This window comes from Danio rerio, chromosome 16 (genome assembly GCF_052040795.2).
Source record: "Danio rerio strain M-AB ecotype USA chromosome 16, GRCz13ab, whole genome shotgun sequence".
Classification (NCBI taxonomy): Eukaryota; Metazoa; Chordata; class Actinopteri; order Cypriniformes; family Danionidae; genus Danio; species Danio rerio.
This window is the reverse complement of record NC_141036.1, coordinates 618,383-642,500: the sequence shown is the minus strand read 5'-3', so window position 1 is coordinate 642,500 and position 24,118 is coordinate 618,383. Positions and strand designations below refer to the sequence as shown.

Here is a 24,118-nt window from a genome sequence, read left to right as displayed (position 1 = left end):
TATATTATATTATATTATATTATATTATATTATATTATATTATATTATATTATTAGACCCTTTTTACAGAATCGGTCGCGATTTTAGAATGATTTCAACGCAAATTGTGTATGCATAAACTGCTGGATTGTTAATTTCAATTAATTCATAACCAGATTGATTGAGTTTGTCTTATATTCTACCTTAAATTGTGTTTAAATAACTTATAAATGTTAACCAGATTCCGCAGTTCCCTCGTTTATATTGTTTGCACTTGACATGCAAGTTTTATTTATTCCCTCAATCGATCGCGGAATACGAAGTAGCCCATTTAAGCTGTCAAAACGATTCCCTTCACTAAAATGGGTGTGTATTTCCTGCAGACCCCAGCGAGGTTTTCACAGTAAGATCCCAATCTTACCTGTCGAGTTAAGACGAGGAAGATCTTCCAAGTAAGTCGCTAATTTGAGCATTTCAGTGCTGATTATTATTATTCTGTATGCTTCTGAAGGCCACGTCCTCATATTTGACACCTGTCAACATACGCTATAAATAATGCTGAGATGTTTTATCCAAACATTGGATTTATTTTTTTATTTTTTTGTAATTAAATTTATTTTACGATTTTCCTTTTTGCAAATTTGTCCTTATCTGACCCAGCGTTGGGTTACAATAACCCAGCATATTTAGAGTGCATGAATATGACACTTCCCATCGACTCAAAGGTTGCTTCATGAAGTGTGTGTATTTCTAAATGTCATGCTGTAGTTTTATTTCATTCACTTTCTCTGAAAAAATCGACTGATGTAGGTTTTGTTTCCTTGGTTCACAGGTAGGTGTCACAATTGCTTTGAACAAAGCGAACAAGCCATCACCCCTTCTCTCTCTCCCCCTCTCTCTCTCTCTCTCTCTCTCTCTCTCTCTCTCTCTCTCTCTCTCTCTCTCTCTCTCTCTCCCCAAGCTGTTTTAAACTAACATTTGCTCCTTATACGCGGATCCTCTTTTGTGTGCCACTGTACACCCACGGACTACAGAGCACCTGCCTATACAATAACAACAACAACACTGCGATTGCGGGACAGAAACGCAAAGACAAGACAGGACAAGAGAAAGAAGAGCGAGTTTATAAGGCACAATAGCCAGTCTGCTTTGGACGAACTGCTGATTTATTGATGAAGTACTTTATCCCAACACATGTGACTTTTCCATGAGGAAACTTATTTCTCAGGATCCTTATAGTAGCTTCATTGCCACCAGTTGTAAACACGCGTGGGACATTTATTATTATTAATTATTATTATTATAGACCTCCTATGAGACTTTATATGTGCTATAGAGGTGTGAAGTGTAAACGAGATCTCGGGACTGGTATAAACTTGACTAAGAGTGGAATACATTTGATATTTATTTTTGTAATGCCTATAATTTATGCAAGTTGTATTGCAATGGTTGCTGAACATTGTTTTGTAAATAAATTATGATGGGTTTTTATTTTAAAAAAGCCGAAGTTACACAATGTTGTTAACAAGGAGACTTTTACTAATTTATATCTCTCGTTGTAAATAAAAATGCGCTAGTCTGCACTGGCACAACACTGTCTGGGGACCGGCCTGCTTTTCTTTTGAGGAAACGTCTCATTATTATTATTTTTTAATCGTAGTTGTTTGCGTGTCGTATACATTTAGTCATGCCATACAAATTAGGTGGCGAGTTTAACACCGAAATCGTCCCAATTTTACTTATTTGCATTAAATTCCCGCTGTCTCTGAATGCAAAGCGTGAATGTTTGATGGCAGTGAATAATAGAAGCTGCTTATAATCCCGGCCTTCATCTATTTTTCAGCATGATGAATACAGGGCTGGAAAGGAAGCGTTATGAGCTCCCGTCGGGGTTTTAAGATGGTCAGTCGGGCTTCATTATAGACCGATATTGAACGATCCATAAAATCGTGTCTAAACATCTGCCAGCTCCGATGGGGCCCGTGTGATGATGGCAATGACGTCTCTCTTATACGGGGCCCCCGTTAAAATTTTAAAGGCCTTTTTTAAAACAGATTAGCCTCAGTGTGTGTTAACCTCAACAGCAGCTCAATGCAGCAATTATTATCTACACATTAGCCCTCGCCCAATTAAGATAATAGGCGTATTTTTGTAATTATTATTATTATTATTATTATTATTATTATTATTATATTAACACTGTACAATAAGGTATGATTAATGCTTTTATTAACATGAACAAACAACGAGCAATACATTTATTACAGTGTCAATAAATTAAAATAAAATTCTTGAGTTGAGCATTAACATGCTAAAAAGCATACATTTGGATTTTCGGTAACACTACAATAAGGTCGTATTATGCTAGTTAATGCATTAACTAACTAACAAACAATTAAAAAATACATTCATAACAACATTTCTTCATTTTAGTTAATGAAAAAAAAAGGTTAATGTTAACTCACGGTGCATTAACTAATTCTAACACGCATGCATTTGGATATTAATAGTGCATTAGTAATTTTTGAACTGTGATTAATCAATGATCTACAAGTATTGCTCTTAATTATTTCACAGTAAGCACATCAACTAATAAAAGCGTATAATATAAAGTGTGACCTTAATAGTAGGATATAATAACAACAGCAGTTATGAAATCAATATTAATAGGTACATAAAAATAGTACCATAATAAATAGAGCTGATTATGTGCTTTAATGGTTTTCAACGATTAATAATTAAATTGCACACATCAGTGAGTGTTTTCATCTTCGTAATAAGTCACTCGCGTTTAATGCTGCGTGTTTTACACAGCACTGAATTTGACTGAATGTCACTTTCATCGATAGTTCAACGCATGATTTAGTCATTTGAAGTGCTTTTCGCTTGTGCATATAAGCCTAGGCTCGATTATTAAAGGTGAATTATTGAAATTCAGACTTTAATCTCAGGTGGGATCCCGGGGGATCGACCACTGTTGTCAAAATGGCACCACAGGCGGTTTCCATTCATACTCCCTTCAAATGTCAACATTTGTTCTCAATAAAAAGAGTTATTGTTTCTGTAAAACAGCCTTTGAAAACATCAAAGAAGTTCAGGCACCTCTGTTTGATTGGGATCAGGTAAAGGTGAGCTGAAACAGCGCCGGTTATTGAGGATTTGCGGCATGAGGATTTTGCTATTTAATACGTACACTAAAGCAATATTTTAGTCTACGAATTCTGAATGAGATATGTGGATAATTAAGCACAGGTTTCCCGATAGTTAAAAGTTAGTTTAATTTCTGCGATGGTGACATTTAAGGCTGACGCGTTTAAGAGTTGATATTAAATTGTTTACATTGATCATAGCATAGCCATTGGATTGTTTGTTAGTAATAAACTGTGTTGGGTTCAAATAAGGTTATATATTACAATCTTAAGCCTATCCCAATCTTTTAAAAAAGGAATAAATAGCATAGCATGCTTTTATATTAATAATGTGTGAGTATAGTCTATTTTTAAAGTAGTAAAATAGGCTTACTTTGTAATATTTAAACTGCTAATGAGATACTGAATATATGTAATAGTTGTTTTCTAATTTGTGTTTGTGATTAGCTGAGTGAATCCAACTGGAGAGGGCAAAAGCACATTATTGAGACACTTTCTGAACGCGGAGCCTCTAATGGCCTCCTCTATTCTGCACCGTTTATCTTTACAACTTTAATCTACCATTAGAGTCAAGCCGTAAATAACATTTCGGGTCAGGAAAGGAGAGAAAAAGTATTAACAAATCGAGTGCATGTGGGTTTAATGAGATACATCAAAGTCTGCGAGGCTCTAAAGTGAGTCCCGGGTCGGTTCTTCCATAAAGGTGTCAGAGATGATGTCCTCCCATTAGCCTGATCAAGGCAGCAGAGGGAGAGTTTGTCCACACCGGACTCTAAATAAGACCATTACAGGCCTCCAGTTCCTGCCAAATACAGTAGATCTCACTTAACAGCCTATTTGCTTATTTCTCTCTGTTTGTTGCATGTCATATTTTATTTATCCCTCGAAATGTTTCACTTCTGGTTGTTAACACCTTTAGTCAGCTTTAAGAATAAAACACGCTTTTGGGAAGGATTTAACGCACTTAACGCTGAGGAGGATTTTCCCTGGGTGCATATCTATCATGTGTGTGTGTGTTGCTTTATAGAAAAAGCATTTCCATGAATGATCAAGGAGGCTTGAGTTAACCTAAATAGTGGCAGAATGACAAAGAAAGCAGCGCGAGAAGAAAGAAAAATATTGGTGGAGAGTTTAATGAAGGGTGGGGATGGCTGTGTAAGATGAGGACAGGCCAAGGGAATGCTATTTTTTAATATGTCACTGTTTGCACTAATAAGAGAGGTAACCGAACACCTTTAAATATCCTCTCTCACACGCCCGACTCGTTTTTAATTAAAAGCTACTTGTACAAAGGTTCAAATACAAATATGATTACAAGCACTTAAAATAACAAGAACCAATAAGTTCAAGTTGGTACACAATTGCACATTTTACATTTAGCAAGTGTTTAAAAACATGTGATACTCTAACACAAACACACAGGTTTAGAGCATTTAATACGTTTATTAAATTTAAAATAAAGCATTTATAATCAGAAGTTGTTGACCTAGCCTATATATATATATATATATATATATATATATATATATATATATATATATATATATATATATATATATATATATATGCATTTATAAGTACCAAAGGTGATTTAAAACTGTAGAAGTGTAAAAATACTCGTTATAATATTATTTGTGTATATAAGGAAATATTTAGCTATGTTTACATTATAATGCAAAATACCTCCTTATGATGACGGACTTATTAGTGTCACACACACAGGCGTCATATTTTTCGTCAGATAGAATAAATCGATGTGATGTGATCTCATCTGACCTCCTCCATCACACGCTTCTCTCCGTTGACACCGGAATTCAGTTTTTAAAGGATGGCGGCGCTACACTTTCACGAAGGCAAACATTAGCCGCGGCTAAAGTTTAAAATAAGCAGGCGGTTACCGCCCTGCTTTTCTTTCTCCATCTGTAGCTCTCTCTTCGTATTACATTTCATTAATGCCTTGCAGACAGACACACAAAACCCCCAGAAGATGCTAACGTGTGCTGCATTAGCATGAGTAGGCGCTAAATGAAGTTCCACCAATATCGGCGCTAATTAAACCTCTGTTTAGCGGTCCTGCTGGAATGCTAATAGGCTAGTTGGCCTTAACTCGTGGACTAAAGAGCGAGACAAGGGCAGCAGGAGCACTTTTTCACATTTTAGAGGCCTTGTTCAGCTGATAGCATCTGCTCCAGCCAAGCTCGAGGTCAGGCCAGAGCTCACTGCTAAGTCATTAGCTCAAATTACTCCGCTAGTTTCTCTCAAGTTGTGCAGGGCTCAGGCACTAGATCTCCCCCGGCTGCTGCCCGGCTGCTTGTGGCTCCCTTGGAAGCCAATACTCTCCTAGGGGATCAGGGCGGCATTAACCCTCGATCCCCTCCCTCAAGGAGTTCAGCGATGCCCGCGCTATAGCTAGCTTCCCCTGGACAAATTTAGCAGGCCTGAATTAATGCGACTGGAAGATCAGGATCTGTCGGGTAGCATCTCAGCGGCCAAATCCCTGCAGGATTCTTGACCCTTTGAAGTTCTTTGTGAGTTTGCTTACACAGAAGTTTACGCCGTTAAGTCGGGTTTTGACAAGCCAGACTCCTGTTTAGCTGGAAATGTAGACTAGCAGAATCTCTTATACCTGCCGGACATCCACAAGGCTCTAACCAAAGACTTATTTTATTTTCTAATGTCCAAAATTAAAAAAAAACTAATATAAAAAAAAAAAAACTGCAAAGTAAATTCTGTATGTTTCACTTTATTTTGATAGTCCCTTAACACACTTTGTTGATTATCTTACAGTAGACGATGCAGAACCAAATTGGTTTAGCATACAGAACTAACAAAAAGGCTTCATTTTAATTAGGCCTAATTAAAGCTCTCCATCATTGCCCTACTGAAAAAAAACTACTTAAACCAGCCTAGGCTGGTTGGCTGGTTTTAGCTGGTCGACCAGGCTGGTTTTAGAAGGGTTTTAGCCATTTCCAGGCTGGTTTCCAGCCATTTCCAGCCTGGTCTTAGCTGGTCAGGCTGGAAGATGACCAGCTAAAACCAGCTTGACCAGCCTAGCCAGGCTGGAGGCCATGCCAAAACCAGCTATGTCCGGCTTAAACCAGGCTGGTCAAGTTGGTTTTAGCTGGATTTAGCTAGTTATTTAGCTAACCGCTTTTCCACTGTAACCAGTTTGTCAGGTAGCTTGACAGGTATGTCGGCGGACTTGAGTTGTAGAGTGGAGTTGACTGCGACAACAGGGTTTGAGTCTGACAAAGAATGGCTCCAGAAAGCAGGTAAGACAAAAACAAAAGGCAAACATTTTTTATAAACAAGTAAATAACAGTGTAAGAATGTGTTAAAGTCTAAAAACATGTGAAAAATTGGTCGAGGGCTTTTTTTTATCTGGATTTATTTTTAAAACTCTGCGGTTGGGTTCAGAGAAGGGGGAGGGTGGGGCATTGGTCAGTTAGTCAGTCAGTTAGTCAACAGCGGCCTCTGGTGGATTTAAGTGTGAAGAGCAGGCATGAATGACATTCACGAGAGATATTTGAGATCTCAAAAATCGTACACAGCGGATTCACAAAAACAAAAATTGCAAATAAAAGTCGAGCCTGGGTTGAAAAGAACAGTGAAGGCAACATTATTGTAAAGCGTTAACAACTTTTCTTTTTTAAGACAATTGACGAATGTTAAGGGACAAATGTCATTGTACTCTGCTTGTATGAACAGTAAAACCTTTATGACTAAACTCGTATGAATTTGTACGAATGGGCTATATGCACAGAGTTTTCAGCCACCAGTAAACTTCCATCAAGTTTTATTTGACTATTTTTAATTTCATAAGCTTCCTTTTACAGCATTGATGTTGTAATGTAATTAATATGTTAAATAGGCTTAAGCATTAATTTAGTTGTCCATTAAAACCATGTAATTTATTCAACCCAGGCTCATTCTGATTGCGTGCCCCTATATACATTTCTGTAGAGAGCAAAATACGCCCCAGGAGTTATGTGTTTTTGCAGTTTTTGGTTTCGTGAATCCACCAGAGGGCGCTGTGTGTGATTTTTCAGATCTCAAATTTCTTGAGTGCCATTCGCACCAGCTGTTCTCACATAAAATCACCAAAGGCTGCTGTTGACGGACTGACTGACTGACTGACTAACTGACCAACTGACCAATCTCCCCACCCTTCTCTTTTCCTTAACCCAACCAATAGTGTTTTCTAAAGCACAGATCGACCCGCCCACCCCCTTCCCTAAACCCAACTGATACTGTTTTATAAAGCAATCCAGAAAAAAGAAAAGCTCTCACCCGATTTTTACCATGTTTTCAGATTGTATCACATTCTCACCCTGTTATTTACATGCTTATTTTATTTTTTGGATTTTTTTTCGTCTTACCTGCTTTCTGGAACCATTCTTCTACGGACATGAACCTTATCGCGGTCAACTCCACTTTGCATCTCAAGTCCGCTGCCATACATGTCAAGCTACTGAACAAACTGGTAGCAGTATGAAAGCCTTGCATATGTACCTCTGGCTACATACTTCACGATCTCCAGAAATGTATACTGGGCTACATTTTCGGATTGAGCTTCTGTTGAATTTATTGCAGTGCTTCTTGTCTGCCGTGAAACACACTTTATATGGTATATCAGTCAGGCAGTGAAGATCAGTGACTATTTTAAATGATCTTAAACATGGAGATATTGAGATGGCATGACAGTACACTCAAGCAGAGGTGGGTAGTAATGAATTATATTTGCTTCGTTACATGAGTTAAATTGTTGGTTAAATTACATTTAAAGACGAGTACTCATACTCAAGTAAACTTTTAGAGAAAAAAACTTCACTGTTCCTACATTTGGCTGTATGTCTCTGTTACTATCAAATGGTGATAAGCATGATTCAGATGACTTCTTCACAAACATTGTCAATATGAAGGATGCAGGAACGCCATTCCTTTTCACGATACCAGCTGACCGCTTACCTCTGTATGCACGGCTTAATCTCTGCTACCAGTTTGTCCAGTAGCTCACCACATACATCAGCAGACTTGAGACACAGGGAGGAGTCAACCACGAGTCCGGGCAAGAGCGGTTCCAGAAAGCAGGTAAGACAAAAACCATGAATGGAATGAATGTAAATAACAGGGTGAGAATGTGGTGAAATCTAAAAAAACATGGTATAGATCAGACGAGGGCTTTTCTTTTTCTAGATTGCTTCTGAAAACACTATTGGTTGGGTTTAGGGAAGGAGGATGGTTGGTCAGTCAGTTAACAGTGGCCTCTAGTAGATTTGCGTGAGAACAGCAGGCGCGAATGCCACTCGTGACAGAAATTTAAGATCTGAAAAAGCATACAAAGCGACCTCTGGTGGATTCACAAAAAAACTGCAAAGAAACATATCTCCTGGGAAGTATTTGGTGCTCTCCAGAAATGTATACAGGGGAACATAATCAGAATGAGCCGGGGTTGAATATTGTGAGGTGCCGTGTGATAGAGGTTGTGTCAAGAAAGATTATTTAAGGTTACAATCAGATTGAAAGTAGCTAGTATCTAGTTACTTGAGTGATTTTTTTAATCAGATACTTTTTTACTCTTACTCAAGTAACTTCTAAGGTTGTAACTTCAGTAAAAACATCCTCATGTTCTTGTACTTTTATTTGAGTATAGATTTTTGATGGCTGAGTAAACATAAGTCTAAATGCATTTACCTCATTGGTCACTAAACCATTCATTCATTAATTTTCCTTTGGCTTAGTCACTTTGTTTATTAGGGGTCACCACTGTGGAATGAACTGCCAGCTATTACAGCATGTGTTTTATGCAGCAGCTGCAACCCAGTTATGGGAAACACCCATACACACTCATTCACATACACACTCATACACTACGGCTAATTTAGTTGATCAATTCCCCTATAGCGCATGTGTTCGGAAACCCACGCCAACATGGGAAGAACATGCAAACTCCACAAAGTAACACAAACTAACCCGTCTGGGACTCGAACTTGTAACCTTCTTGCTGTGATGCAACAGTGCTAACCACTGAGCCACCCATCACTAAACCAACAAAGCAAAACAGAGGGTCGTTCATGCAGTGCAAGAATTTGGTCATCTTTAATCATTGGGGCTCTCGCCTATGGTTAGGGTCTTTATGGGGAACCGATGGTGTCTCAATCATCTGGCTGTGAGACCTGAATATACACACATTCCTTTGGTTGCTGCAGATCTGGATTTTCCCACACTGCCTTTCTCTCCTGTCATCTTTCTTCACCCTCCACCCTTTCTGTGTAATTACTCACTGAAGGTTATTGCTGCAGGATGATAACTAATTAATGTGTGTGTGCGTGCGTGTGTGTGTGTGTGTGTGAGAGAGAGAGAGAAATGAAGCAATAAGTCAAAACTAGTTTGGCTTCAGGACTCAGATTTTACATTGGACTTCAAGTGACCCAATGCAGAAGCAACATGGTTTAACATACAGAAATAACAAAATGTGCTTCATTTTAATTAGGTCTAATTAAAGCAGTAATTCTTCATCATCAGGACCGATTTTTAATAGATTGTGGCTGTCTGTGCTTTGGAAAAGGTCATGAACGTATAAATGGATGAGTGAAACCTGTGCTGCAACGGCTTCTGCCAAAACTTCAATACCCATAATGCACTTTATTTATATTTTAACCTGTCAAACTCCACTGCGTGATGCAACTTCTAGTAGACTTTTGCTAGTGAATAAACATGAAATCAAGGCAACGTGGTGGTGCAGTGGCTATCACAATCGCCTCGCAGCAAGAAGGTCACTGGTTCGAGTCCTGACTGGGTCAGTTGGTGTTTCTGTGTGGAGTTTGCATGTTCTCCCCGTGTTGGTGTGGGTTTCCTCCGGGTGCTCCGGTTTCCCCCACAGTCCAAACACATGCACTATAGGGGAACTGATCAACTAAACTGGCCGGAGTGTATGAGTGTGTGTGTGAATAAGTGTGTATGGGTGTTTTCCAGTACTGGGTGGTAGCTGGAGGGGCATCCGCTGAGTAAAACATATGCTGGAATTGTTGGCAGTTCATTCCGCTGTGGAAGTCCTAGAACCCTTAGTGACTAAGGAAAATGAATGAATAAATGATTAAGAGTTTAAAATAAGTATAGTTTTACCACATAAATAAATCTCACACTGCTGGATGATGATAGAACATTTTATGCACATGTTTTGTACTTTTATTTTAACAACATTATTATTATAAACACTGTAGCATAAACACTGTTATTTGAAACATTGAAGTATAGACTTTTATTTAACATACTGTACCTTCTCACTGTAAAAAAAGCAGTATATTATATATTATGAATAATGTAATATTTTAAAATTAATAAACAGAAACTATATATTATAAATTTATAATATTATATAAATAAATGATATCAAAAACATGATTAATGTTAAAATGTATGCTTTTGCAATAATTGCAATGCAATTATGGGACGTCAAACAACTTTTGATGTTTTTTTTTTTCATTACTTTGTGACATTTGTAATATTATATTGCTTATGCTAGTGTTGTAATTTAAGGTACAGAAACCTGGTAATAAACATCCAGTTTTCTGTTATTTTACACACTTGTTGTTATTGTTGCTGTTGTTATTATTATTATTATTATTATTATTATTATTATTATATATATATATTTTTTACTAGTAGTAGTATGTTAATAAGCACTGTGGCACTGAATGAATAAATGAATGAATGAATTAATTAATTAATTAATAAAAAACAAACAAATGAATAAATAAACAAACAAACAAATAAACCAAATAAATAAGTAAATAAATAAATAATAAACACACACACACACACACACACACACACACACACACATATATATATATATATATATATATATATATATATATATATATATATATATATATATATATATATATATGTGTGTGTATATAAGTGATAATATGATTACACTTTGTAAATTAAATCGCATGTGGACACTAAACTTGTGTGTTATCTCTGACTCCCTGAACATCAGTAAACGTGTCCTTTAATTGCGACATAAACACAGAACGGAAGAAAATAAATAAAAATAACATACAGTAGGACATCAACACGGATAAACAGATGCAGACATGACAAACATTGAGAGAAACATGAAATAAAGCTGTGTATTTCAGGCTCTTGAAGCAATAATACACAGCACACAGCAGACTGTGGTCGACAAAATCTGTTGCAGAAGAACCCAAATTTACTGTAGTCTGGAACTTATTTTCTTGCACAACATTTGTGGTTTTTGCGATGTAGGAGTGTCCCAACCTGCCCAACTTGTTACAGTTGAGTAACGCTTTACCAACTAATCATATTATGGCTATAAGAGCATTTTATTTTTCAACAAAGAGAGGTCTTGCTTTATACTGTAGGGATTTTCATGCATTATCAATAATGCATGAAAATAAATAAATAAATAAATAAATAAATAAATAAATAAATAAATAAAAGGGTGGGTAAATAAAAAACAAATCAATAAATAATCATATAAAAGGGTGGGTAAATAAATAAACAAATAAAAGGGTGGATAAATACATAAATAAAAATAAATAAATAAATAAAAAATGAATAAATAGATAAAAGAGGTAATAATCAATAAATTATTAAATAAATAAATGGGTGGATAAATACATAAAAATAATAATAAAATAAAAAATAATAATTATGTAAAAGGGTAGGTAAATAAATAAATAAATAAATATATAACTAAATATATAAATAATCATATAAAAGGGTGGGTAAATAAATAAATAAATACATAAATAAATGGGTGGATAAATACATAAATAATAATAATAAAATAAAAAATAATAATTATGTAAAAGGGTGGGTAAATAAATAAATAAATAATCATATAAAAGGGTGGGTAAATAAATACATAAATAAAAAGGCGGATAAGTAAATAAATAAATAAATAAATGAATAAATAAATAAATAAATAAATAAATAAATAAATAAATAAATAAAAAGTAATGAATAAATAAAAGGCTGGGTAAATAAAAAAATGAATGAATAACTAAAAGGGTGGGTACATAAATAAATAAATAAATAAATAAATAAATAAATAAATAAATAGGTGGATGAATAAATAAAATAATAATAATAATAATAATAATAATAATAATAAAATAAAAAAAAATAATAATATAAAAGGGTGTATAAATAAACAAAAAACAAACAAACAAATAGACGGACGGACGGACGGACGGACGGACAGACAGACAGACAGACAGACAGATAGATAGATAGATAGATTTATTTTGAGTGTTTTTATAATTTACATGTTATAAAGGTAATTGTTTTATAACTCAGTTAATTTTGTTTCTGAAAACAAGACAATAATATTTGCTATTGAAAATGCTTGATTTATTAATCTTTACATATTTGGACTAGAAACAAAACATAAACTCTAAATAAGAACAGCATTTATTCTGCAGTGTTTGTCCTGATGGATGTGGATCTGTGATGTTCTGGCCTACACACACACACACACACACACACACACACACACACACACACACACACACGCACACGCACATTCACTCTTTGAATGGAGCTGATGGGAGTGTAACAGGAGCATGACAGATCTTCATACCTGCTCCTCCCTGACTTGCGTTTGCCAGTTTTTCTTGTTAAATGCTATCTGTCAGGTTTATCAGCTAATTAGCAGCGTCTGCCTTTACAGCGCTTCCCGGCCTGTCGTCTGCTCTGAAGAGAGTTTATTAGAGTCTTCAACAATGTCTGGGGAAGCCAGAAACTCTCACAGCTCTTTAATGTGACGCAGAATCAACATCTCTGCACAATCCTCACCTGCTTCAGTTTCTCATTCATGTTCATCATTCCAGAGACAACAACAGACTCGAATCACGACGGAAAAACACAGAGAGAGAGACTGCAGGGACAAAAGGATGAAGCGCTATCTTATATGTAATGCCATATGGTTTTTATTATTGTGTTTTCCTATATCTGAGGCCAGCATTACAACTTGACATTGAAATCTTTTTTTTTTTTTTTTTTAAGCTAAGCTCTGCAATGTCATTTACTGTGAAAAGTGGCATGGAAATGAAGTTTGTTCAGTCTGTATTTTTTATTTATTTTTTATTAATGAAACATAACAGGTGTGGTGGCTCAGTGGTTAGCAATACAGAAAGAACCTTGCTGACTCGAGTTCCAGCTGGGTTAGTTGGCATTTTTGTGTGGAGTTTGCATGTTCTCCCCGTGTTGGCCTGGGTTTCCTTCGGGTGCTCCGGATTTCCCCACAGTCCAAACACATGCGCTATAGGGGAATTGATCAACTAAATTGGCCATAGTGTGTGTGTGTGTGTGTGTGTGTGTGTGTGTGTATGAATCAGTGTGTATGGGTGTTTCCCAGTACTGGGTTGCGGCTGGAAGGGCATAAGCTGTGTAATACAAATGCTGGAATAATTGGTAGTTCACTCCTCTTTGGTGACGCCTGATAAAAAAGCGACTTAGCAGAAGGAAAATAAATGACTAAATGAAATATAAGATGAACTACAGTGTATGTTTAAATGTATATAAACACATTTAAGAGTTTTATCTTTATTATTTTCAACACTTTTGTACAACAATTGCTAATACTAACAATATTTATTTATTTATTTATATTTTTATATTTATTTTTTTAGTGCTACAGTGTTTATAATAATATTATGCTAATTAATAATAATAATAATAATAATAATAATAATAATAATAATAATAATAATAATAATGATAAAGAATACATTATAAAATGCAGGGTCTTTGTAAGCCAATTTTGGGTCAAATAGGGATAAACCAAACCACTAGTTTTAAATTAATTATTTAATTTGTTTGTTTGTTTATTTATTTTTTTAATCCAGTTTCACAATGTTTATGTAACATAATAATAATAATAATAATAATAATAATAATAACACTAAAAATGCTAGCTTTGTGCACACCAATTTTGGTTCAAATAGGCATAAATCCAACCACTGGTTTTAATTAATTAATTGTTTGTTTGTTTGTTTGTTTATTTCAGTGCCAAAGTGTTTATTAACATAATGCTATTAATAATAATAACAATAATAACAATAATAATAATAATAATAATAATAATAATAATAATAATAATAATAATAATTATTATTATTATTATTATTATTATTATATACTACAAAATGCTGGGCCTTTGTAAGTCAATGTTGGGTCAAATTAGGATAAACCCAATCACTGGTTTTAAATTTTTACTTTTTATTTACTTAAGTTTATTAATTAATTAATTTATTTATTTTACTTATTTATTTATTTATTTTGCTTATTTATTTTGCTTATTTATTTATTTATTTATTTTCAGTGCCACAGTGTTTATTAACATAATGAAAAATAATATTATGAATACTACTACTTCTAATAATAATAACAATATAAATAATAATAATAATAATAATAATAATAATAATAATAATAATAATAATAATAATAATAATGATTACACTATTACAATATAAAATGCTTGGTCTTAGTCAGCCAATGTTGGGTCAAATAGGGACAAACCCAACCACTGGTTTTAAATTAATTAATTTTTTTTAATTTACTAAATACATTGACCTTGCCTATTTCTTCCCGCACAGCAATGGTTTTGTGCTTCAATATTCCTCTACTGTCTGCCTACTTGGCCTATACACCAAGTACAATATAAAGTGAGTGTGTTAAATAACCGCTTACATGTTTTTTCTCTCTGTATAAGATAAACACTAATTCACACAACAATAAACACGCTGTAGCAGCACCATCAGCTCGCCAAACAACAACAAAAAACTGCACGCAGACCTTCTGACATTTCAGAAAAGCAAGAAAACACGAGCAGACATTGATCTTCTGTCCATCTCTTCACACTCCGCTTAAGGTCACGTTGAAGAAGTGGTGAGTTGTCATAAAAAATCGAGAAGTCGAGATCCAACAACTGCGTGAAAATATGCAAAGTTTTGAAACCGTAGACGGCCAAAACGCTTCCTCCACGCGGTGTTTTCACTCATTATTTAGCATATTTCAGCAGTGGAAATGTCAAGAGTTCAACCTCAGCGCTTTCCCTGATATAACTCAAAGCTGAGGAGCTTAAAACAGCTGAAACGTATGAAAAGTAGTGTTGACTTTGGTCTGTTGCAGTTGGCTGAGAGGCCTTGCCTACACACGACACATAAATCTGCTTCTCTCACTCTGAGATTTTGCCTCGTTTCTAGACCAACTATCCACAAATACTGAAATCAAGAAGCATTTTCTATACAAGGGAAACATATTGTGTTGTTTTTAAGAATAATGAGTCAAAATTAAATGAGTTTGTAATTAAAATAAGCGAAATTATCTGATTTTGACATAATATCATTTCAGCATATTTCATAAAACAACAGAGTATGCTTTCTTTGTCGAGAAAATGCTTCCTTATTTAGGAATGTTTAGATGTTTTGGACTAGAAACAAAGCAAATACTTTAAGAAAAGCATTTTTGCAGTATATTAATATTCTCAAAATGTTATTAAAACATTATTAGAACAGTCCATTCAAATCACAATAATATTTGAAGAAGGTTTTTCTATCATTGTTTCAAGAATGTTCCAAAGACATTACCAACGTTACATACAAAGACAATAGTTGTTACCTGTGAGAATGTTTGATTTAAGGATGTTTGAACTAGAAACATGACAAGACAAGATTAATTTATGTACTTTACTGTTGTTTGGTTTATAGACACTGTATATTCTATATATATATTAAAAAAAATGCTGGGTTGTCTTAATGCATTGTTGGGTCAAATGATGATTAACGAAATACATAAATAAAATTGTAAAATAAAAATAAATAAAATATAATAAAAAATTAAATAGTGCTAAAAAATAAAATAAAATAAATAAAATCAGGCATTACACTATAGTGACCTCTGATAAAAAGGGAATAAGCTGAAGAAAAGTGACAAAATAAAACAAAATAAAACAAAATAATACAATAAAAATGAAAATAAAATAAAATAATTAAAATAATATAATAAAATAAAATAAAACAAAATAATAAAATAAAACAAAAACACAAAAATTTAATTTAATTACATAAAAAAAAATAATAAAAATATTACATTTATTAAATAATAAAAAATAATAGAAAATAAAGCAAAATAAGAAAATAAAAACATAAAAATATAATAAAAATAAAATAAAATAAAATAAAAAATATAACAATAAAACAAAATTAAGAAAATTATAATAATAAAAATTAAATGAAATGAAAAAAATCTTTTTATTTTGACTCATTATTTCTGAAAACAAAACAATATGTTTTCATTGAGTAGAAAATGCTTCTTGTTTAAAATATTTTTAGATATTTGTACTAGAAAAAAAGACAAAATCTCAACATAGGCTCATTCTGAAAATGTACCTCCGTATACATTTCTGGAGATCGTGAATTATGTAGCCAGAGCTACGTATGGCTGCATTTCATCTTTAAAACAAAAACTACGGGGCAGTGTGACGCTGTTCCTTTTTGCACTACGAGCTGACCACTTACCTGCATGTGGATGGCTTTCCTGCTGTTACCAGTTTGTCCAGTGACTCGCCGTATACGTTGGTGGACTTGAAACGCATAGAGGAGTTGACCATGATGACGGGGTTAAATCTGGTGAAGAATGGTTCCACAAAGCAGGTAAGACAAAAACAAAAGACAAAAAATAAAACAAGTAAATAACAGGGTGAGAATCTGAAAATGTGGTAAAAATCAGGCGGCCCTAGGTCTGTTTCTTTCCGCATTGGTTTTGAAAACACTATCGGTTGGGTTTAGGGAAGGCAGTGAGTGACTCGATCTGTGATTTTGAAAACACTATTGGTTGGGTTAAGGAAAGGAGGAGGTTGGGTCAGTCAGTTGACAGCAGCCTCTGGTGGATTTATGTGAGAACAGCAGACTTGAATAGTGACAGAAATTTGAGATCTTTAAAAGTGTACACAGCAGCCTCTAGTGGATTTGTGAAAACAAAAACTGAAAAAAAAATGTAGCTCCTGGGCTGTATTTTGCGCTCTCTAGAACTGTATACAGGGGAACATATCCAGAATAAGCCTGGGTTGCAAAAACTCTACTTAGAAAAGCATTATTGCAGTGCACGCCACATAAATCTGCTTTACTCTTTTTTATTCTCTGTGAATTACTCTCTATTACTCTCTGAAAAAACAGAAAAAGTATCAAGAGACACTATTTAAGTGTGATATTAAGTTATATGAAATGAAACGTGATTAGAGAGTGCAACCAATGTAGAAGAGCGATTCTCTTGATAGGATTATAAAACGATGAACCACTTCAAAAAGGTTAATCTGCATATCTCATTAAGGAAACACTAGTTTTAAGTCCACTAATAACAATAATGGTGTTGGAGACTGTGCAGATTAATTCCCTGCGAAGCGCTGCACTTTTATGCAGAAAAACGAGTTATTAAGTGAGGATCTTTCACGGGTTCTTTCTTCTTTTTATCATTTTTGTCTCTCTTAAACGTGTGATTAATTAGCACAGATTCCAGGACGAAAGAAGCCGCCGATGTGCCTTTGTAATGCACGATGATGGGAGGAAATAAAAATGCATCTCCAGGGGTGTAGATTTAGCTGGAGTCAAGATTGTTCCCCTGAAATTCCACTTCTTTTTAATAACATTTGCTAAGTGTTGCTTAATGGAGAGATTTTTTTTTCTAACACATTTTTTCAACACAACACAGCATTACATGTTACCAGATATTTGTCTAGTATTCAGCTTAAAGAGACATTTAATGGCTTAACTAGGTTAACCAGGCAAGTTAGGGTAGTTAGGCTTTTCCTACATATAGTTTTGGTCTTGTTTCTAGTACCTTAGGAACAATAGAATCACAACAACAGATTTATTAAAATAGTTGTGTTACCATAGCAACTCTAGAATCACAACAACAAATTAATTAAAATAGTTGTGTTACCATAGCAACTGCAGAATCACAACAACAGATTAATTAAAATAGTTGTGTTACCATAGCAACTGTAGAATAGACACAACAGATTAAATACTATAGTTGTTACCATAGCAACTGTACAACCACAACAACAGATTAATTGCAATAGTTGTGTTACCATAGCAACTGTACAATCACAACAACAGATTAATTAAAATAGTTGTGTTACCATGGCATCTGTAGAATCAACACAACAGATTAAATACTATAGTTGTTACCATAGCAACTGTAGAATGGACACAACAGATTTATTACTATAGTTTTGTTACCATAGCAACTGTACAATCACAACAACAGATTATATGCTATAGTTGTGTTACCATAGCAACTGTAGAATCGACACAACAGATTAATTACTATAGTTGTTGTTACTATAGCAACTGTAGAATGATCAAAACAGATTAATTACTATAGTTGTTGTTACCATAGCAACGGTTGAATCACAACAACATATTAATTACTATAGTTTTGTTACCATAGCAACTGTAGAATCGACACAACAGATTAATTACTACAGTTTTGTTACCATAGCAACTGTACAATCACAACAACAGATTAAATGCTATAGTTGTGTTACCATAGCAACTGTAGAATCACAACAGATAAATTACATTTGTTGTGTTAACCTAGCAACTGCTGAATGACAACAACAGATGATGATTGATTAAATTAACGAACAAATGATGAAATGAAATGAAACTAAATTAAATTAGATTAGGCAATCGTGGCGACCCATGATTAATAAGAAAATATAAGGAAGCGATAAAACAAAATAAAAATAAAGCTATTTTCTAGCTTTCTAGACTATATGTTTGTCCATATTTGACCCAACATCGGGTTATGGAAACCCTGAATTTTTACAGTGTAGTATTTAATATAAATGAATATGTACTTTTTGGGGGGTGAACTGGTATCCCTATGAACACAGTTCCTCCAGGGTTTGTGGAGCATCAGCACTCGGGTGAGTCACACAGGAATATTCCTCTCTTCTCATATCCCTCCACATTTACACCCACCAGTTCAATTCATTAGAAGCTCTCAGCGATTCACAGCAGCTGTTTTCCAGCGCTTGGCTGAGAACGAGCTGAAGAAAGACGGGCAACCCAATCCATGGCCTGCGCTGGCTTTAAAGCAGACCCATTCTGCCCCTTTTTACCAGATGAAAAACAAGTCCGTGATGTGTCTAGTGTGTGTGTTTGAGCTGAGAATAGCACACAGATAGTGTTCTCCAGCTCTCTGAAACTGACCCTTTCAGCCTTTCATCCTAATTATGGCGTTTTGCTGACTGTCGCTTTAAATGCAAATGAGATTGTGCTCTTTACAGAAGAGGGCGGAGCTACAAAGGCATATACATAAGGGTGTGGGTTGTGAGTGCTGGTCATGTGTGCTTCAGTGTGAGTGTGTGTTGATGCTTGTGTCAGTCTATGTGGCTCCTGTCCTGTTCATCTACACCTTCACATCTATAATCCTCTTAGTCTATGCTGACATCATCTTCAGCAGCTCAAACACTCTAATGGCTAATGGACAGACGGCTGCTTCTCACTCAGGTCTGCTGATTATGCTAATGAGATGGAGACTAGTGGGCGGAGCTTTCCCCCTCTGATGACACGTACAAAGAGAGAACGCCAATCACAGTGTTTCTGCATCAAGTCTGATTATAATAAACACAATTCAGTACTGCTGAGCATCAGACGCTGGAGATACTCACACACTCACACACACACACACACACATACACAGCTCTTATAAAAGTGATTTCTGCATTATAGCTGCTCTTTAAAGCTCTCTATTGGCTGCCGTGTGCAGTAATTGAATCACACTCATACAGACCCACGCGTCTGCGAATCCAACACTTTTCACCGCTCTGACACTGAAGAAAGGAGCGATGAGTCTGCTCCTGCTCTCCAGCATGATAAGTGGAGGAATTCACAGACACATTAAGCTGGATATCAGAGATTACCTGATGTATTGTGTCTGATTTGGACACTTCCACTCTTAAAAGGAGCAGGAGGAGGAGGAGGAGGAGGAGAGCGTGTGTATATATACAGAGTTCAGCATAAATGAGCACACACCCTTTAAAAATGAATATGCTCAGCTCAAATATTTCCCAGATGATGTTTCTCAGATTGGGGAAAGTGTTCTCAGTGTTTCCTCTAATATTTGTTCTTCTGGAGGAAGTCTGATTTGTTTTATTTGGGCTAGAATAAAAGCAGTGTTTAATAGTGTTAAAGTCATGTTAAGCTCAATATTATTCACCCCTTCAGCAATATTAGTGTTGGATTGTCTCCAGAACAAACCACTGTTATACAATGACTTGCCTAATTACCCTAACTTTACCCTAATTACCCTAGTGAAGCCTTTACATGTCACTGTAAGCTGAACACTAGTGTCTTGAAGAAGATCTTATGTGCTGTCATCATGGAGAAGAGGAAACACATCAGCTATTAGAGATGAGTTATTAACTCTATCATGTTAGTCAGTGAAATCTCTCTGTTATTAGCATTATAACTTCACAGGAGGGCTGGTAATTCTGCCGAACTGTACACAGTGTGTGTATGTGCATGTGCTGCTGAACGCTCCTGATAAAATATTGACTCAGGCATATAATCTGGCGAGGGCAAATAAAGGCCGAGTTGCTGATGGAGCTCGGGACTGCATTTCTGCACTGAAAGGACACTCGGGATCAGGAGGAAAACACAAAAGCTACTGCTAATTCCTCCTAGGATTATATCCGTTCGCTTTACTGACATTTCCTTTTACAGCTGAAAACACGACGGGTCATTCTGTGTACTGAGAAAACACCAGTGAGGAACCTCAAAACGGCTTACACTGCAACAATGCTTTATTTTAACTTAGAGAGTCTTGTTTCTAGTCTAAACATCTAACCATTCTTAAACCAAGACGCATTTTCCAGACAAGAGATACATATAGCTTTGTTTTTAGAAGCAATGAGTCAAAATGAAGTGAGTTTTACTTTAAAACAAGCACATTAATCTGCCAATCTGTAACCTGTTTTTGGTGTGGAGCTAGATTAATTTGCGTACCCCAATGATAGATTATTGTTTTGTTTTTAAAGAACAGCTCACTTTATTTTCACTCATTATTTCTGAAAACAAGACTTTCTCTTTATCTAGAAAATACTTCTTGATTTAAGAGTTTGTAGATATTTGGACAAGAAACAAGACAAAAACTCCAAGAAAAGCATTATTATTATTATTATTATTATTAATAATAATATTATTAATAATATTATTATTATTATTAATAATATTATTATTATTATTATTATTATTATTATTATTATTATTTTTGCTGTGCATAAAAGATTTCCTTTATGAAAATGAGTATATTTCAAGTTTAGTTGTTTCAAGTGTATTATTTTATTTAAAGTAAATTTTATTAATTATAATGAAGTAATGCTGAAGTATGATTTACTGCTATATTTTATTTATAACTACTTATGTTTTTATTACTATATTTCACTAAGATTTTACTTAATAGTTATATTCTTGTAAGTATACACTGCAAAATTACGGTGAGCTTTTGTCTCGTTTCTAGACTTATTAAAAATGTAAAAGTGTCCTGCACTGCAACAAAATCTTTTCCTGCTTGTTTCTAGTCCAAATATCTACAAATGTATGAATTAAGAAGCAATTTCTATACAAGTAAAAATGATAGTGTTGCTTTCAGAAATAAAAAATTCAACCGGAGCAAACCCAGCATGGGGAGAACATGCAAACTCCACACAGAAACACCAGATGACCCGGCCTGGACTCGAACCAGTGACCTTCTTGCTGTGAAGCGACAGTGCTGACCACTGAGCCACTGTGTCGCCGCATTTCTTAAGTATATTTAATCAAATGAACTTGTCATTTGGTTCTTTTTTATAAGAGAAATCTTTACACAGACGTAAAAAAAACATTCAACTCTTATGAAGACGTGCGGGAGAGTCAGTGTTGAAGGATGTTTGATTCGGTGTTGAAGTTTGTGCTGTTTTTCTGCAGGTTTCTTGGCGTTCAGGACACAATTTCTCTCCCTCTGCTGTGAACGGAGCTTCGTGTTGAAAGAACAGGAAAGATTTTGCTCTCAAACCCTGACTGGAATATTTCTGCTGTCATGGTGAGAGAAGTAAAGGAGACGCGCAGATGCGGAAGAGCCTTCAGTTCGGCAGGAGCAACACTAAAATAACCAGCCTTTCAGCAGAGATGGATATTACTGTGGCAGTCTGATACACACACTGCAACAAACGCAGAGCTGTAGTCCTGTTTCTAGTCCAAATATCTAATAATTCTTAAATCAAGAAGCATTTTTTAGACAAGCTTGTTGTGTTTTCAGAAATATATTAAGTCATAAATAAGTGAGTTTTTCTTTAAAACAAGCAAAACATTCTGCCAATGGAGGAAGCAGAACCAGTTTATGTCACGAGGAAAAACAAGATCATTTATCTTACCACATTGGCAGATGATTTGAAAATGATCAAAGGTTGTAGGTCATAGATCTTGGGCTCAAAAAAAAAAAAAAAGTTTAATTTTGAAAATAAATAATAAAATAAAAAACAAACAAACAAAAAACAAATAAATATATAAATAAATAAATAAGTTAATTAATTAATTAATTAATTATTTAATTTATTTATTTAATAAATAAATACATTTTTAATTAACAAATAAATGAATGAATAAATAAATAAATAAATAAATAAATGCAAAAACAGCTGGCTGTCAGAGTCTGATGTGAGTTTAACACTTCCGATTAAACTAAACCTGAAGGGCACTAATAATTTTGGCCCTAAAATGGAGTTTAAAAAAATTAAAAACTGCTTTTATTCAAGCCGAAACAAAACAAATCAGACTTTCTCCAGAAGAACAAATATTATCAGACACACTGTGAACATTTCCTGAATCTGTTTAACATCATTTAGGAAATATTAAAAAAATTCAAAAGGAGGCGAATAATTCTGACTTTACTGTACGCCCCACATCAGTTACTGCAATCTGACATTATAACAAACAGTGGGACCAGATCAACCTGAGGGAGAGTAAATGATGCTTTTAGATATGGTTGAACCATTAAAGTATAATTATCCATCTTCTTCTTATTTATTTTAGTTATATTATTTAATAATATCCAAAAAGTTAAGATCAGGGGTTCTCAAACTCGATCCTGGAGGTCCGGTGTCCTGCAGATTTTAGGTCCAACTTGCCTCAACACACCTGCAAAGACGTTTCTACACTGTAAAACCCAAAAAGTCAAGAGAACTCAAACCATTTGAGGAAATCGATTGCTGCAAACCATTTAAGTTCAATAACTAATCCTAATGAGTTCTGTGAACTTAATCTATTTCAGTAAATGAAGCAATTTGAGCACAGTAAAACCCAATAAACAGAGAACTCAAACCAACTGAGTACTGTAAAACCCAATAAACAGAGAACTCAAACCAACTGAGTACTGTAAAACCCAATAAATGGAGAACTTAAACCAACTGAGTACTGTAAAACCCAATAAATGTAGAACTCAAACCAACTGAGTACTGTAAAACCCAAAAAATGGAGAACTTAAACCAACTGAGTACTGTAAAACCCAATAAATAGAGAACTCAAACAAACTGAGTACTGTAAAACCCAATAAATGGAGAACTTAAACCAACTGAGTACTGTAAAACCCAATAAATAGAGAACTCAAACAAACTGAGTACTGTAAAACCCAATAAACAGAGAACTCAAACCAACTGAGTACTGTAAAACCCAATAAATGGAGAACTTAAACCAACTGAGTACTGTAAAACCCAATAAATGTAGAACTCAAACCAACTGAGTACTGTAAAACCCAAAAAATGGAGAACTTAAACCAACTGAGTACTGTAAAACCCAATAAATAGAGAACTCAAACAAACTGAGTACTGTAAAACCCAATAAATGTAGAACTCAAACCAACTGAGTACTGTAAAACCCAAAAAATGGAGAACTTAAACCAACTGA

The 24,118-nt window shown here is 34.6% G+C and overlaps 2 protein-coding genes and 1 long non-coding RNA gene across 4 annotated transcripts in view; 2 read left to right on the top strand and 1 right to left on the bottom strand.

The window, feature by feature from the left end:
* irx2a (iroquois homeobox 2a) overlaps window positions 1–1,571 on the top strand; it is a 4,457-nt gene extending 2,886 nt beyond the window's left edge. The window contains 2 exon segments of the mRNA NM_201057.1: window positions 363–431; window positions 812–1,571. Coding sequence (NP_957351.1) covers window positions 363–412 — 50 coding nt within the window. The 3' untranslated portion in view covers window positions 413–431; window positions 812–1,571.
* Window positions 1,572–4,978: 3,407 nt separating this feature from the next.
* Window positions 4,979–22,673, top strand: LOC147833234 (uncharacterized). 2 transcript variants are annotated; one of them, XM_087286387.1, is made up of 6 exons: window positions 4,979–5,656; window positions 6,297–6,400; window positions 7,597–7,847; window positions 8,051–8,219; window positions 16,676–16,822; window positions 22,145–22,673. In XM_087286387.1, exons 3-6 carry the CDS (start codon window positions 7,795–7,797, stop codon window positions 22,202–22,204), a joined length of 429 nt encoding a protein of 142 aa, XP_087142513.1. In that variant the 5' UTR covers window positions 4,979–5,656; window positions 6,297–6,400; window positions 7,597–7,794; the 3' UTR covers window positions 22,205–22,673. The 2 variants fall into 2 exon arrangements, with proteins under 2 accessions (XP_087142513.1, XP_087142515.1); XM_087286389.1 differs by lacking the exons at window positions 4,979–5,656; window positions 6,297–6,400 and having other exon boundaries at window positions 6,628–7,847.
* LOC147840094 (uncharacterized) lies at window positions 16,428–20,758 on the bottom strand. The gene is made up of 3 exons (XR_015510778.1): window positions 18,498–20,758; window positions 16,998–18,194; window positions 16,428–16,940 (listed from the first exon to the last, which is right to left on the bottom strand). It is a non-coding gene; the product is annotated as an uncharacterized LOC147840094 (long non-coding RNA).
* Window positions 22,674–24,118: the final 1,445 nt, after the last annotated feature.

Coding starts and splice junctions, on each gene's coding strand:
- LOC147833234 (XM_087286387.1), top strand. CDS start 7,795: ATGATCTTAAACATGGAGATATTGAGATGGCATGACAGTACACTCAAG. Junction 7,848..8,050: donor GACAGTACACTCAAGCAGAG/GTGGGTAGTAAT, acceptor GTCAATATGAAG/GATGCAGGAACGCCATTCCT. Junction 16,823..22,144: donor AGAATGGTTCCACAAAGCAG/GTAAGACAAAAA, acceptor GTTTTTCTGCAG/GTTTCTTGGCGTTCAGGACA.